This window comes from Hemicordylus capensis, chromosome 1 (assembly GCF_027244095.1).
Source record: "Hemicordylus capensis ecotype Gifberg chromosome 1, rHemCap1.1.pri, whole genome shotgun sequence".
Classification (NCBI taxonomy): domain Eukaryota; kingdom Metazoa; phylum Chordata; class Lepidosauria; order Squamata; family Cordylidae; genus Hemicordylus; species Hemicordylus capensis.
Window position 1 is genome coordinate 157,929,697 of NC_069657.1, and position 16,671 is coordinate 157,946,367.

At 41.7% G+C, this 16,671-nt stretch overlaps 1 protein-coding gene across 3 annotated transcripts in view; it reads left to right on the forward strand.

The window, feature by feature from the left end:
- The window catches only part of GLI2 (GLI family zinc finger 2), a 343,674-nt gene that overhangs the window by 51,397 nt on the left and 275,606 nt on the right, over positions 1 to 16,671 (forward strand). For 2 of the 3 annotated variants that reach the window (XM_053281674.1, XM_053281685.1), the window contains exon 2: positions 13,802 to 13,958. In XM_053281674.1, the coding sequence (XP_053137649.1) occupies positions 13,823 to 13,958 (136 nt within the window). In that variant the 5' untranslated portion in view covers positions 13,802 to 13,822. Of the gene's footprint in view, positions 1 to 5,919; positions 6,027 to 13,801; positions 13,959 to 16,671 lie in introns of all 3 variants that reach the window. The other variant, XM_053281695.1, reaches the window with a different exon arrangement.

Here is a 16,671-nt window from a genome sequence, read left to right on the forward strand (position 1 = left end):
TGCTACACAGGGGAGAAGTAATTTTTGTCTATCTCCCCTTCCCTGAAAATATGTCCCTGAGATCTTGCAGTCCTCAGGGACATATATTTGAGATTATAGTGGGCTTCATAGGGAATGGGGAAATGATGATAATTACCCCTCCCCCAAGGACCAACACAATGCTAGCAGCATGACTGCTGTGTTAGTATGGGTGTCAGCCAGAGGGACTTGTCTTCATATGACTTGTCATTAATGTGCAGCACCCAGATTTGCTGTCTGAGTGCTGCTCAGAAATTATTTGGAATAATATCTGGAAGAATGTACGCCCATTCTAATTGTACACATGTACATTCCTTACATGTGACCCGAGACCACTGAATAGTCAAGATCCCCAAACGGATGTACAGAGCATACTGTAAGCACATATAGTTTGTGTGCATGCAGGCTCTTTCAGACATTATGCCAAATGTGCATAAGGATGGAATTCATCTCTCACTTGTAATTGCATTCAGAGTAACTCCTGAACAGTACAAGTATGTAGATTGGGCCTAAAAGCAAATCCAAACAAACAAAAAGATAATATACATTGCCTGCAAAATACATCCAGGTTTGGTTCCTCATGGGTATCTAAGGAAAAAGAGTTCCATAGCTAGAAACTAGCAATGAGGATGTCTTCCACATGCAGCACACTAGTGGCTTTTCATATCATTTCTGGCTGGCTCTCAATGTAGTCCTATAACTTTTCATGACACTTTGACCCCGTTCTAAGGAACGCACTGGCACCTTGACTATCTCTGTTCTGACAGATATTCTGCTTGAAAGAACTGTTCAGGGGAAGACTCTTTTATGATAAGACATGCCATTCAGCCTTTGAAAGTACAAATATGACTTTGTTTTCCCTGTTCTGTTGCAAAAAGTGGTCCTTTCCCGCCTCCCTGCCCTCCCGCACAGCCTCTCACCTCTTCCCAAGAAGGAAACAAAAGCAACTCCCAAAAGAGAGGGAAAAAGTTACCTGCCCTCCGCCCTGCTCAGCCCCCATCTGCATGTCTCAGCATGGTTTTGGTGCCTAATCTGTGTCTGTCTTTAGGCTCTTGTGTCTACTCATACATGATATATTGCCATAAGTTTAAATCAGCATGTGAAAGATAATTTCGGATCACAGCCTGCAGTCTAATGCTGGCGTCTCGGTGCAAGTTGCTGACTCGAACTTATAGTGAAACACCATTTGTTCACATTTGTTCATTCATATAAACTTGCATATTTTAAAAAAAGGCTCTGACATTTGTTGTATAAAGCCCTCTGCCTCTTGGACATAGTATAATTCCTTCTGCTGCTCTATATTTATACAGTCTACAGCCTCTTCAATTAAGGTTGCCATGTTGCAACCCAGATTACCACTATATACTTTGGAATTTCTTGATAAAGCAAGAGATCCGGCAGTCGTGGCTTCTCCCACTTGTTCCCACCCTGCCCCTGCCACATTCTGCCAATAATTTTGTTCCTTTTTTCCTGATGTAATGAGCAGGACTTCAGAAATGCTGCTGAGAGTGAAGGGGAAGGCAAGGAGGATATGAGCACTGCAAAATAATACATGACCCAAGACTTACCCCCCCATTCCTGCATACCCCCAATTCCGGCAATCCTTGCACCTCAAATAAAGGGGTGGCAAATTCATGGGGATCAGTTGGTGTTCATCTAGATGTCCACACATAGTCTCCCCATGTACATGTACAGTCTCCACACTGGCCCACCACATGTATGATACTTTGGGGCTGAGGCATGTGAAAGCATGCCCTAAAATTATAGTACGTATATCATACTAATCTTTTCCTGTATTTTATACTTGGGCACGATGATTGAGTTTTGTGTGAGGGAAAGACCTTGTTTGTCATTAATCATAAACTAACATTTGTGCTATTTCACTTTTGGTTGATACTTTCCTCATCGTATAGCAACAAACTATGTTCCTATAGCAAGTGCTCTTTACTGGTAATGGGTTGATAGAAATTAGATTCTTATTTTGAGGCATCCAACAGAGGCATCTGAGAGAAATAATTAGGGGAGTCCCTTTCTGTTCTAGTGTGTGAAGTAAAATTTGCTTTGAGTTCAATGTAGTCGCTGGCATTGTTCTGCAGGGAGAGATGAAGAGACGCATTTGGCTCCAGAAGAGCATCCTGAAAGTTGCAAAATATCACAGCAGCCACTGTGTTGAGTCAGTGTTAAAACACTTGGCTCAAACTTTGTTTTATTCATGAGAAGCTCAGGGTATGGTAAGGCCATTCACTCATATAAATAGCCCCTGGAAGAGAACAAAAGAAATAGAAATGGCTCATCATTTAATTTTATTTTTAGATGAAAAATGCTGTTTCAGCATCACAGATACTTGTGATTAAAATGTTGTTTTCCACATAAATTTTTAAAAACTTATGAACTGGAAAAAGGAACACATCCAGTCTTGAAAATAGATTGGTGAGTATATTCACTTCTGAATATACTGAATAGTCAGAGTATATTCACATATGTGAAAGGGCTAGCCAAGTTGATATGGGATGTTGCATCTTTTCCAGGTTTCATATGAGTAACCTCAATATAATACAATATGTGCTGGTGATGAGAAAAGAAGCTGAACTCTGAGATCAGCCTGTAGGAAGGAATATCCCATAAAATGATCTGATAGTGCCAATATGACAAAGGCATAACCCAGCCAAAACTAAGTCATATTAATTTCAGTGGCAGAGTTGGCATTATATTCAGGTATTTTCCATTGAAGTCAATAGCACTCCTTAACTTTGGTTAGATTATGCCCTAAAACATTTGGTTGGATTGTACCCTAATAGGATTGTGCATTGAACTGGCTGGCCCAGTTCGGATCGAGTCCGGACCGGACTCGAACATGACTGGGCTAGTTCGGTCTGACACCCCCTCGAACCCCACCAGCTTGGTTTGGACCAGGGGGATTCGTGGACCTTTTTTCGTTTTTAAAAAAATTACCTTTACTCCCCTCCGGGGAGTTGCTGGAGGCAACGGGTGTGTGTGTGTCTGCGGGAGTTCCCCTTCCCCCCTCCTGCCTTTGATATGCCCCCCTCCAGCCAGTTCAGCCAGCTCTTTGCTCATTCGGGCGCTCTTTGGCCAGTTTTCAGCCTTCTCCCGGCAGCGCGGCGACCATTTTGGAGGCTGCGTGCCTGCAATTATAATTAAATAATTGTATTTAATATGTTACCCATTGTTTTTGGAGTAATTCTACTTTAGCAATGATTACTCATTAAGTCAGATAGAAGTGACAGGAGATGATGTTCTAAATCAGGGATTCTCGTTGTGTCCCCAGATGTTATTGGACTTCAACTCCCATAATCCCCAACCAAAGCCCACTGCAGCTGGGGATTATGAGAGTTGGAGTCCAATAACATCTGGGGATGCAACATTGAGAACCCCTGTTCTAATCTGTCTGGAAAAACTGAAAACTAGCAAATTGCCAGGGTCAGATGGCACCCATCCAAGAGTCCTCAAATAACTCAAATGTGAAATTGCCGACCTCCTTGATAAAATATATAACTTAATCCCTGCAATTAGGCTCTGTACCAGAGGACTGAGTAGTCAATATAACACTGATTTTCAAAAAGGGATCCAGGGGCAATCTGGGAAATTACAGGCCAGTTAGCTTAATGTCTGTTCCAGGCAAAATGATGGAAAGCATCCTCAAGGATAAAATTGTAAAGCACATAGAAGAACAGGCCCTGCTGGGAGAGAACTAGCATGGCTTCCACAAAGGCAAATCTTGCCTCACAAAACGTTTGGAGTTTTTTGAGAGTGTCAGCAAGTGTATGGATCAAGGCGATCCAGTTGACATAGTATACCTGGACTTCCAAAAAGCTTTCAACAAAGTTCCTCATCAAAGACTCTTGAGAAAACTTAGCAGTCATGGGATACAGGATGCTGGACTAAATGGGCCTTGGGCCTAATCCAGCAGGGCTGTTCTTATGTTCTTATGTACTAGGAGTGTGCACGGACCGGTCCGGGGCCATACAAAAGGCCTCCGGATCAGTCCGGAATTCAGCCAGTCCGGCAGTTCGGTGGGGGGGGGAGTGTGTCTTTAAGGGGGGGATAGCACTTACCACCACCCCCGCTGCTCTTCCCTCTCCGGTGCTGGACTTTCTTAAAACGTTCTTGGGGCGGCAGAGTTCCTTCCTGCTGCCGCTGCCCCCGTCGTTGTCTTTAAAGTTAGCAAGCCGAAAAAGCTGGAGCCACGCATGCGCTCTTTGTGGTGCACGCTCGTTGGTGCCGCTGGTGCGCGCGCCGCATACATCATTGTGACATATGCGGCGTGCGTGCCGCGAAGGGCGCGTGTGTGGCTCTAGCTTTTTCGGCTTGCTAACTTTAAAGACAACGACGGGGGCAGGGGTGGCAGGGAAAACTCTGCCGCCCCAAGAACGTTTTAAGAAAGTCCAGCGCCGGAGGGGGAAGAGTGGCGGGGGGGGGAGTGCTATCCCCCCCTTAAAGACACACACACACCCAGTGCCAGACCACGCCTCTGTGCTTCCGTGCACATCCCTATTATGTACTCTGTTTTAGTGGACAGCACTTTTGAGCACATCCACATTCTTCATGGACTGTTGTTTTTCCTTCACTTTCTCGTTTCTTTCAATCCACAGAAAACAGTTTTGACCATCATACACAGATCAAGGTGGACTATGCTTAGGAAGGCCCTTGAAACTCCTCTGATTTCCTTGGAATGTGCTTCTGATTTGTTTTCTTTAGAATCCCGTTGGGATATCTCCCTTTCAGTATATATAATGCAGCTGTTAAAATAGCTAGGGTCATCCAGGGCAAATCATACAGCAGTTTTCTTACTGAGATATTGGGCATTTCAGAATATTTTAGCATCATGAATGGAATTATATTTCAGTTCCAAAATATGACAATCAGTCATGGAGTCAAAATCAATTGCCTAGGTTTCTGCCTGTAGAGAAAGCTGTACAGTTGAATAGGCTTGGTAATGCATCCTAGATTTCTAATTTTGAATAATGACCAAGGAAAGGGTTGTGTCTGAATATTGCACAAAGTCTGCAGCTGTATAGCTAGTTATGAATGGTCCTTACCAGTAAATAAAAGGAAGTTTCCTTTTGGATTTTTCCATACCAAATGACTCTCCCTTAGGATTAATTTGTCACTGGATTTATAAATTATATCTGGCACAAGGCCATGGAAAAACTTTAGGACTGAGTGTTTAAAAAGCAGGGGGAGAGAAAAAGAAGTATTTGTCTTTTATGACACTGAATTCATATATTTGAGACGTAATCTTATTCCTCTCTAAAATAACAGTTTCAATCATTGCTATGATTAGCAATAAATTTATCTTAATATCCATTTTAATAAAACCATAATGAAATAAATGCCAGAATGTCAGACAAGGATGAACAACATTAGAGCAATTTGGCACAACTAAGTGTGGAGAACAAGAGATTGAAAATCCTTGACGTGCTGCCTGTTGCTCACGAGCAAGGTGTCTAGAAATCTGCATGGCTGTCATGGTGCACAAATCATGGCGTTGAGAGGCTTCCTCAGAAGCCTGAGGAGCATTTTATTTTCCAGTTTTGAAAATTAAGGCATTGGTGTTCAGTCCTGTGAAGAAAAATACCTGGCTGTTGGGTAGGATGGGGACTGCTGACCTTTCGGCGTATGTCTCGTCACCGGCATTCTGTATCCAGGTGAACCTGGGTGTTGGGGAAACTTCAAACAGACACTGAGGTCTGTCAATCCCTGAGCAGAATTACGTGGTTATCTGAAATCTAAAGTTCCCAGCAGTTCCTTTAGGTGACTCCCTTTAGGGATAGTTCCAACTATGCCACACTATATTTAATAGTGTTGCATAGTAGGAACTATCTTTCACAGATCTCCTAAGTGCACTTCCTTCCCTCTTTCCTCCCTTTTGGGCTCTTATAGGCTGGCCAGCTAGGGACCATCCAGTGCATGTGTGGAGCTACTGACCAACTGCTTCCAACTGATAGGCCTGGAAACAAGCCATGTGCTCTGCCTCATAATTATTTCAGGTATTTGTGCTTCCTTCATTCACTTGACCTATTGGGAAGGACTGTAGCTCAGTGGTAGGGCATCTGTGTTGCATTCAAAGGATTCCAGCTTCCATTCCTAGCAACATCAGGTAGAGCTAGGAAACATCTGTCTAAAACCCTGGCCGCTGCCTGTCAGTGCAGACAATGCTGAGTCAGATGACCAATGGTGTGACATTAGAGTACAGTACACTGACCCATGGTCTGACACATGCAGTTTCCCATGTAATTGCTTCATTAACTTAGAGAGAGATCTAACATTAAAGAGTGAACTGTTATCTCTGACAACCATGGACAGGACCCGTAGCTCAGTGGAAGAGTTTCTGCTTTGCATGCAGAAGGTCCTTGGTTCAGTCTCTGACATTACCAGATGGAGCTCGGAAGTATCTATCTGAAATCCTAGAGAGCCACTGCCAGTCAGTTTAGACAATACTGAATTACTAATACTATTACTGTTACTACTGCTACTACTAAGGATACTTATATACTGTTTTTCAACAAAAGTTCTTGAAGTGGTTTATACAGGAAAAACAAACAAATAATAAAATAGTTCCCTGTACCAAAAAGGCTCGCAAACCTTTTTTAAAAAATAGGGTAGACACCAGCAACAGCTATGGAACAGATGCTGTGCTGGGGTTGGATAAGGCCAGTTGCTCTCCCCCGGCTAAATATAAAGAGAATCACCACTTTAAAAGGTGCATCTTTGCTCAGTTAGCAGGGAGTTGCTCTACTGCTAATAGGTTACAAGGAATGATTTAAAAAATACAGAACAGATATAGGAAAACTATAAAAGAACAATAGTTTACCTTCAGATTATAGCATTGCTCACTCTGAAAGACATTGCAAATGAAGGTGAAAAAGCACTCCTTGCCACCTATCATTCTTAAATACTTTTAGTTATTACTTCAGTGATGGGGACCAGTTGTCAGGAAGAACTTTTGGTCATTACTGACTTGCTGACCTCCTGACCTAGAGGTGAAAGGTCCCATATCCCATTTCTAATTCTCTCAGCCATCGCACCCTTAAATCAGCAAATAATTATAGACTTATGTATACTAAGTCCCTTAAATCCCAAAGATTAAGGGACTAGTTTAAAAAAAATCTTTCAGTCCAGCACTTAAGAAGGATTTACCTGTTAAAGGCAAATATTTATAATCACTTTATTATTTTTGGATTCACATTTGATGGGCAATTCTAAGTACACTTACTAGGAAGTAAGTTGCATTGAACACATTGGGATCTCCTTTTGAATAAACATGCTATAGATTGGATGGGAAGAGGTGCAGTAATTGGGAAAAGGAGTAATGTGAGGCTTTAAAACTGTATATAGATTTTGAGTAATTCTTTTGAGTGACTTCAGATTCTGAAGATATTTTTGTCGCCTTTTCAGCAAAATTTTAGAACCTGGGCACCAGATTTAATTCCCCTGTAGACATACTCAAAGAATTGTGCTTGTTTAAAAGAAATCAGCTTAGAGAAAGTTAAATATCTTATGTTCAAAGAATGTCTGAACAATTTAATACTGGTTAAATCTTGCTTGTGTCATTTGCCTTTCATCTGTTTTTTAATAATGAAAGTTGAATCAGCACAGCTTTATGCAGTTTCCAGATGTTCAGGCCTTAGATACCTAAAACTGTACTATAATTCAAACTAAATTCCAGACTAGATCTTAATGCAACAGGAGGATTAAATAGTTATTCAGACTTAACTTTTAAGATAATTAGATATTGCTGTTACTTTTTGTTAAGTATGAAATCATTTTTTTCTGCTTGCAACTGTCAGCATTTTAAATATTCACCTTCATTTTTGTGTTTTCAGACAAAGCTTGTGGGTATGTTGTGTTACAGTAGATCCTCAGACACTATGTGCGTTCTATTGACAGCGTTCATACATCGTTCATGTCTACAGTGAACTATGTCAGAGCCACATTTTTGTCGTGATATCCCACAGCTGTGGTGTGTGTGAATACTGCAGCTATGCAGACAGGGCTTGCATGGGTCTTTTCTACCCAAATGGCACACTTCCTTCTGGCTCTTGCCTCCCTCCCTATACATGATCTCCATATCCTTCCAGGCTCTGCCGCTCCCCCAACACATGATCAGCACCTTGATGAGTGGCAGAGCTGGGAACTGGAGGAGGAAGTCCTCCGGCATCCCAGAATGCACCATGACAACAGTGCAGTGCATTGGGGGATTACTGGGTGCTCTTGCTGCCTGGCTTTGTGCATGCTCGGGCTGCAGGCCTGGGGTCAAAGGATATGCTAATGCCCTTCTACTTCGATAATAGCCCAGGAAAAATACTTGGGCTACCCAGTGGGGCAGCCTGGGTGTGGCTGTTCGAGCCCAGGTAGGGCTGCTGGTGTGAACAGCCCCAGTGACTAAAATGGGTATGGCTACATGGTGGAGTTCATATTCTGTTGTGTGAGACTGTGAGCAGAGACCCACGAGCAGGAAGGAGTGTCTGTGAGTGCCTAGTCAGCCTGGCAACAAAGCAGGCTAGAGTTGGAGGCTCTGCACACAAACCCTACCAGCATGTTACCCTTCTTTTAATTGTGTTTCAGTTAGTGTGTGGAAGATATTTTTCCATCCTGCTCCCCTCACACACGATTAGAAGAGGAAGGAATGTATTGGGAAAGAGGCATGCTCATGCATGTATGGGCCCCCATAGGTGCTCACTAAATGTTTAAGAATTAATATCTTGGTGCTCACTCTCTAGGATTTTTTATGTTTTGTTTGCTGTGGTTTCTTCCAACAACCACTGAAGATTGTAAAGCTATGTCATCTTTTGATTTCGTAATGACTTTTGCATTACCGACTGTAAATGTCACAGTTATGCTAAATCACTTTGTATGCTTTCCAGGGAAAGTTCTTGAACCTAAGAAAGTTCTTATACTAAATACTACGGATGTACTTTGTTAAAAATGTGGAGTCTCGGCAGCTTTTAAAACATGTATGTATAGGGTTGTGTCTACAGAATGTTAGTTTAGACCAGTGATTCTCAAACTTGGGTCCTCAGGTGTTATTGGACTTCAACTCCCATAATCCCCAACCAAAGGCCACTGAGGCTGGGGATTATGGGAGTTGAAGTCCAATAACACCTGAGGACCCAAGTTTGAGAATCCCTGGTTTAGACTAACCACCACTGAAATCAATGAGATAAGTTAGTTGTGACCAACTTAAGTCTTGTTAATTTAGTGGGGCTTAGTCATGACTAACTTGCTTTGGATACAAGAAACATATTTTTCACACATAAGAATCCATACATGATCCGTTATTATTAAGAAAGAGCTAACGATTTAGAACATTTAAGGACGTACACAGGTTTCAAAATATTTTTAAAAAATCAAAGGTGTGTCATTATTTTAAATGGCCAAAAAGGACTGGTTAAAGGTAAAGCTTAGGCCACTTTGTTTGAAAGATGCCTGCTGTTTCTTTCTGGCAATGTGAGGTATTTATAACACATATGATGGGCCAAATCAAAAGTCTTTCCAAAAAAACTCTGCCCTGTAGGGTCTGGGCATTATTATTGTAGGTTTTTGAGTACTCTTTCTAATACTGTCTCAGCATGTACAGTACCAGGAACAGGATCGATCCCCAGATTCCATATACTCTCTGAGATAATCACCCCAAGATAAGTGCTGGCTAGCATATGATCTGTTCCCATCCTAGGTCTTGATCTTGAGTGATTTCCTGTTGTGAAAAGAAACAATGATCTGCCACATCTGGCCACATAGTAATTGGTGATGAAAGCTTCACACATTCAGGTCGTGAAGTCATTTCAGCAACAGATCATCTGAATTCAGTTATGCAGCCTGATCTTACATGTTACCATATTGAATGTGTGTACTTAAGTTTGGGGACCAGGGATAGAATGAGGCTTCTGTTGGTGTACCGATCACCCCGCTGCTCAACAGAGTCCCTAACTGAGCTGACAGACTTGGTCTCAGGTTTGGTGTTGGAGTCCCCCAGGCTTCAATGTTCATTTCAGGACCAGTTTGTCTGGGGTGGCTCAGGAGTTCATAGTGGCCATGACAACTATGGGTCTATCTCAAGTGGTCTCGGGACCAACGCACACTGCAGGTCACATGCTTGATTTGGTCTTTCACTCTGATCAGGGTGGTGTTCCATGGATAGGGAATCCTGTGATTTCACCATTGTCATGGACGGACCACCATCTGGTTAAGGTTGGACTCACAGTCACAGCGCACCTTTGCAGGGGTGAGGGACCTATTAGCATGGTCCGCCCGAGGAGTTTATTGGATCCTAAAGGATTTCAAGAAGCCTTGGAGAGATTTAGTGTTGGCTCTGCTGGTGATCCTGTTGATGCCCTAGTGGAGAATTGGAACAGCAAACCCACCAGGGTAGTAGACACATGATTGCTCCTAAGCGTCCTCTCCGACCCATTTCAAAACTGGCCCCTTGGTATACGGAAGAACTACGGGGGCTGAAGCGACGAGGTAGACGACTGGAGCGCAGGTGGAGAAAGACTCAATTTGAATCTGACAGATTGCAATATAAAGCTCATTTGAAGACCTATGCTCAGGCGATACATGTGGCAAAGAAGCAATTCTTTTCTGCTCATATTGCATCCGCAAGTTCACATCCAGCAGAGTTGTCCAGGGTTGTGAGAAGGCTAGTATGTGACCCTTCTCCCTTGAGTCAGAATCTGGAACCATCTACTACCCACTGTGATGTGTTTAATGAATTCTTTGTGGACAAAATCTCTCGTATTCGGGTTGACTTAGATTCTGTCTCTACAATTACTTCAGTGTCCATTGTGGAGGTATCCAGTGACTCCTCTTACATGTTTAGGTTGGATCAGTTCCAGTTTGTGACTCCTGAGGATGTGGACAAGCTACTATCAGGCAGTGGGGGTTGTTGTAGAAGGCCTGGTAGAGTTTATAAATGCGTCTCTGAGGGAAGGTAGGATGCCTCCTTGTCTTAAGGAGGCAGTTATTAGACCACTTCTGAAAAAGCCTACCCTGGATCCCTCGGACTACTACAGGCCTGTCTCCAACCTTCCGTGGCTGGGCAAGGTAATTGAGAGGGTGGTGGCCTCCCAGCTCCAGACAGTCTTGGAGGAAACTGATTATCTAGACTCATTTCAAACTGGTTTCCGGACTGGCTATGGGGTGGAGACTGCCTTGGTCGGCCTGATGGATGATCTCCAACTGGGAATTGAAAGAGGAAGTGCGACTCTGTTAGTCCTTTTGGACCTCTCAGTGGCTTTCAATACTATAGACCATAGTATCCTTCTGGAGCGTCTGAGGGGGTTGGGAGTGAGAGGCACTGCTCTGCAGTGGTTCCGTTCCAACCTCTCGGGCAGGTTCCAGATGGTGTCCCTTGGAGACTGTTGTTCTTCAAAATCTCAACTTTTGTATGGTGTCCCTCAGGGCTCTGTATTGTCTCCAATGTTATTTACCATCTACATGAAACCGCTGGGAGAGATCATCAGGAGATTTGGTGCAGGGTGCTATCAGTATGCTGATGACACTCAAATCTATTTCTCCATGTCAGCATCATTGGGAGGGAGCATAACCTCCCTAAATGCCTGCCTGAAGGCAGTAATGGGCTGGATGAGGGATAACAAACTGAGACTGAATCCAGATAAGATGGAGGTACTTATTGTTCGGGGTCAAAACTCGGGAGACGATCTTGATCTGCCTTTTCTGGATGGGGTCACACTTCCCCAGAAAGAACAGGTACGCAGTCTGGGGGTGCTTCTGGATCCAAGTCTCTCTGGTGTCCCAGGTTGAGGCAGTGGCCAGAGGTGCCTTCTATCAGCTTCGGCTGATACACCAGCTGCGCCCGTTTCTTGAGATAGATGACCTCAAAACAGTGGTACATCTGCTGGTAACCTCCAGACTGGATTACTGTAATGCGCTCTATGTGGGGCTGCCCTTGTATGTAGTCCAGAAACTACAGTTGGTCCAGAATGTGGCAGCCAGTTTGGTCTCTGGGTCATCTAGGAGAGACCATATTACTCCTGTATTGAAGGCGTTACACTGGCTGCTGATATGTTTCCGGGCAAACTACAAGGTGCTGGTCATAACCTATAAAGCCCTAAACAGCTTAGGCCCTGGGTATTTAAGAGAATGCCTTCTTTGTCATGAACCCCACCGCCCATTGAGATCATCAGGAGAGGTCCGTCTGCACTTGCCACTGGCTCGTCTGGCGACTACTCAGGGACGGGCCTTCTCCGTTGCTGCCCCGAGGCTTTGGAATGCACTCCTTAGTGAAATAAGAGCCTCCCCATCTCTGACAATTTTTAAAAAGTCTTTAAAGACACATCTGTTCAACCAGACTTTTAACTGATATTGTTTTGATTGTTTTAATGTTGTTTTTAGAATATTGTTTAAATTTTTTCTAAATTATTGTTGTTTTAAATTTCTTGTTTTGTTTATAACTAATGTTTTACCTTTGTTTTTATCTTGTTGTAAACCGCCCAGAGACGTAAGTTTTGGGCAATATAAAAATATGTTAAATAAATAAATAAATAAATAAATAAATAAATAAATAAATGTTACAAGAGCCTGCAGCATATAGGATCAGATAGACGTATTTTGGGACCAGAATGAGAGATAGGTAATTGCTTTGCTCTAGTGCTGTAGACCCAGGTGATGGCCTCCACAGAAGAGCCTTATGCAGAACAGGGCAGGGGTCTGTTTTTGAGATATAGCCCAATCCTGTGCATTTTTACTGAGAAGTGTTCCCTTTGTGTTCATTGGGTCTTACTCCCAAGTAAGTGTGTTTAGGGCTTGCAGCCTTTCTGGCCAGAAAGCATCTTTGTTCCTTTGAAATAATGAGCTGTTAATTAAGTGTGGTAAAACAGAACTTCTGTGCCACACTTAAGATAGTGAGTTTTGAATGACTCATACAAATGAGTATAGCATATTGAATAACGTTAGCACCCATGGGGCAACCCACCTTGATGTCCTGGTCAGGTAGTTAATCTACCCTTTCTGTTTTACTTGTAGGCTATGGTAGAATTTTTCACTGGTATAATTATTTAGCAATGCTTTCTGTTTTCTTAATTTTTTTACCGTGTGTCATTTGCCTAAAAAATACTGCACATGATCCAGTCGAAGGTAAGAATACTTCTCCCACTAATTTCCATGGGAAAGTTAAGTGCAGACTTACTTGAATTAATGGGATTTAAAAAATGCTTAACTGGCTAGATCATGCCCATTGTTGTCCTTTCTTTAAAGAAAAAGACTTTACTGAAACATCTCAGTAAACTTGATTTAAGCTGAAATGCATATGTACTATTTCCCAGAAGTTTATTTCTTTGCTAATACCATTAATTCCTATAATTTTATGCAATTGGCATGACTGAAGAAAGATTTGGGTATGAGCTATTTTAAAAGAATTCCCATTAAAATAAGAAATGACTTGGAATCCCTTAGTGAAGTGACCAGTTTTAATGAACTGCCCTGACCCAAAGGCTTTACTACCTTGGCTGCTGGCATGAAGAACAACTTTGAATTGACAAATGTAAACAATAAATTTACTTTTGGCAGGGAATCAGTGCTAAAGTATCAAAAGTTTAAAGCATGGCACTTTTGTGGATTTGGGGCCTTTCTGTTTATAATTACAACAGCTTTTAAAAAAAGACTTTGTGAGCAATTAAACAGATTTTTTTATTGTTATTGTTTTTAATTATCTTTTGGAATAGGATAAAAGGTCTCTCTGTGAAACCAGTTTTTGCATTTTTTATAGAAGAAATGATTAAATGGCTTTTTATGTTTTGTTTTTAAGGACTGAGAAGCTGGAATATGCATGTCTAAGATGGAAACTTCCACCTCAACTGCAGCTGGGAAAAAAGAAGGGAAAAATGCCCTTCTGGAGGGTAATGGCTTTACTGATACAGGGAAGAAAACGGCTCCTTTAGCAGCAGCAGCAGTGGCACAAGGAGGTACTTTTTGTTGTTGTCATTTCCCACACTTTGAAAGCAGCAGGGGTTCTTTTTCATTAGCCTATTAGAACTTAATATGAACAAAGACATATGTCCATGTGTGAATATGCTGAGTTTATTGGGGATCTTGGTCTCAGAAAGTTACAGGAACTGGAAGCGGACAGCTTGTAGATCCCATGCCATCACAGAACAGAAAAACTGGGAAAGCAGAAATTGCCCATTTTGATGCTCATGGTGATTTCTACATTCAACTCCACAGAACGTTCTGAAGATCAGTTATTGCCGCTTACAGGCTGCCGGGGTGGGAGGAATGTTGTAATTTTTCTTGTGGGGGAGGGGGGAATTGACAGTCATTTAGGTCACATTTTGTACTGTCACAAAAGCCTAATTTACTTAGACAGTGGTTTATTTTGACTGTGGAATCTGGTTTTCCGGGATTGGGATCCTGAAAATCAGGGATACATAGAGCATTAGGATAATAGCTGTGCCAAAACAGAGGAAATGAGATTATATTCCTCCATCCTTATGGCTTGGAAACTTCCATAATCCTGTCCCTAATCACAAACGTTTGGAGCTGTAATATCTTGGTCTGTTTTGTTTTTTCATGGCTCCTGATAATACATTGTTGAACTGAGAACATGATGACCCCCTAATGATTATTTGAAACCAGAAAGTATCTGGATAAAGGATACTTGGATAATATGAAAACATTCAGGATACTTCTCAACAGAGAGACAGTTAACTCTAGTAAAAATGGGACTTGACAACTTCAGTTGCCTGAGATGATGTGAGGATGTGTTTTTTTTTTAAGTCAATGTGAGCTTTGGTTGAGCCTTAGACAAAGGCTTCATGAGGTACACTGCTGTGTTTTGATTGCTGTCTTGGCAACTTCCAAAATGTGGAGTTGAAACACTTGGAGCAGCATCTGGTTGTAGAGCTGATACCAGAACTAGCAAAATTCCACTGGCCAAAGAAAAGCCTGAAGCTGGCACTTACAATTGCCTAGCTCCATAGTGTCTAAATATTTGGTATTTTTATTATATTATATTATATTATATTATATTATATTATATTATATTAATTTATTTAACATATTTTTATACCACCCAAAACATACGTCTCTGGGCAGTTTACAACAAGATAAAAACAACATTAAAACATTAGTTAAAAACAAACACAAGAAATTTAAAATGCAACAATTTAAAATTTTTAAAATAATATTCTAAAACAACATTAAAAACAATCAAAACAAAAGGAATGACTGCTAGGGGTTTTTGAAAATATTTTGAAATACATTTACAGCACTGGTTGGGATCTAACAAGGAAGCTAAGATGAATGTGTAAAACTTCTTCAAATTATTATCTCTCCCCCACTCCACCTGCCCAGTTCAATTCATTTGTATATTCTGTACAGTATGTTGTGTGTGACTCACTGAATCCCCACATTTATGGAAAGCTGACTGAGAACTTGTTGATATTTGCTGTTGTAGGACAGGAGCAGAACAAATCACAAGACTGGTGCTTATTTTTAGTAGATACCAACCCACTCCTTGTTTCTGTTGCATGAGACAGAATGACCTCTCACAGCAGGAAATGAAGGGATGCATTATCTGGGACTTGGACCAGTGGAATGTGACAAGTGGCATCCTCAGCTGTATAAACTTCTGCTGTTTTTTTGGCTGGTCAAAAAATGTCCTTCATTGCTGGACAATTTTTCTTCAGAATGTATCTTTTCCTCATTCTTTTGACACTATATCCTCAATTCTCTGAATAGAAGCATGTTGGAAAAGATTTTTCTACAAGATCCTTTGCTTTAGCTGCCATTTGGTAGGAAATTTGGCCTTGTTTGCGTCATCTAAGTTCCCAACTATCTTTCTTTCATGTCTCATAGTTTCAGAAGTGTAAATCTATATTTTACTTGTTCACAGGAATCTTCTGTTTTTGCTGTTGAAACTTCAAATATAGTAGATAAAGGTTCTGAAGTACTGTGAGAGAAGCAAAGCAAAGAAAAAAAGATTAGACATTAGATTAGGAAAAAAGATTATCAGAGCTCTATTAACTCTTACCTAAAACTTGACTGGCCAAACTCCTAGAGAGTTTCCAGGATTGTCTTTGGATCGCGATTGTAATTTGGGTTCAAATAGAACCCATACCAAAGTTTGCAAAGGGTGCAAAAGAAAAAAGAAAAAGAAAGTCACACATTTTAAAAGTCAATTTTACAGTGTTTTCACGTGCACCTAAGAGCTCCTGCTGCTGTATCTTGCGGTGGGGCCTTTCCCAGAAGGCACATGATGCAGCAGCCTTGCTGAATCTAAACACAGCTGGGTCTGGTCATCTGGGAAGCTCCTGTACACTGCCTTCTGTTTTTGAAGAAAGGCAGGATGTAAATCAATAGAAGTGAAGTGTTGTGTAGAGGAGCTTGCATTGTATTGTTTCATGTTTTACCTCTCTCCAGTGATAAAGAAATTCAGAGCAATATGTGCACAATCAAGTTGCAGAGGAAAAGATAGGACTGGAGACATGAGACACACGTCTTTAGGAGGCTTGGACCTAGAGCAGCCTAATCATTTCAATCATTCCAGTCAGCCTTCAATAGGTTAACCTGATATTGTTGTAAGCAAGCGTATCCCTCCCTTCTTCAAAGCCAAGTTACATGTGTCACCTTTGTTTTATCCTCACAACAAAAAAACCCACCACAGTTTAGGCTGAGAAA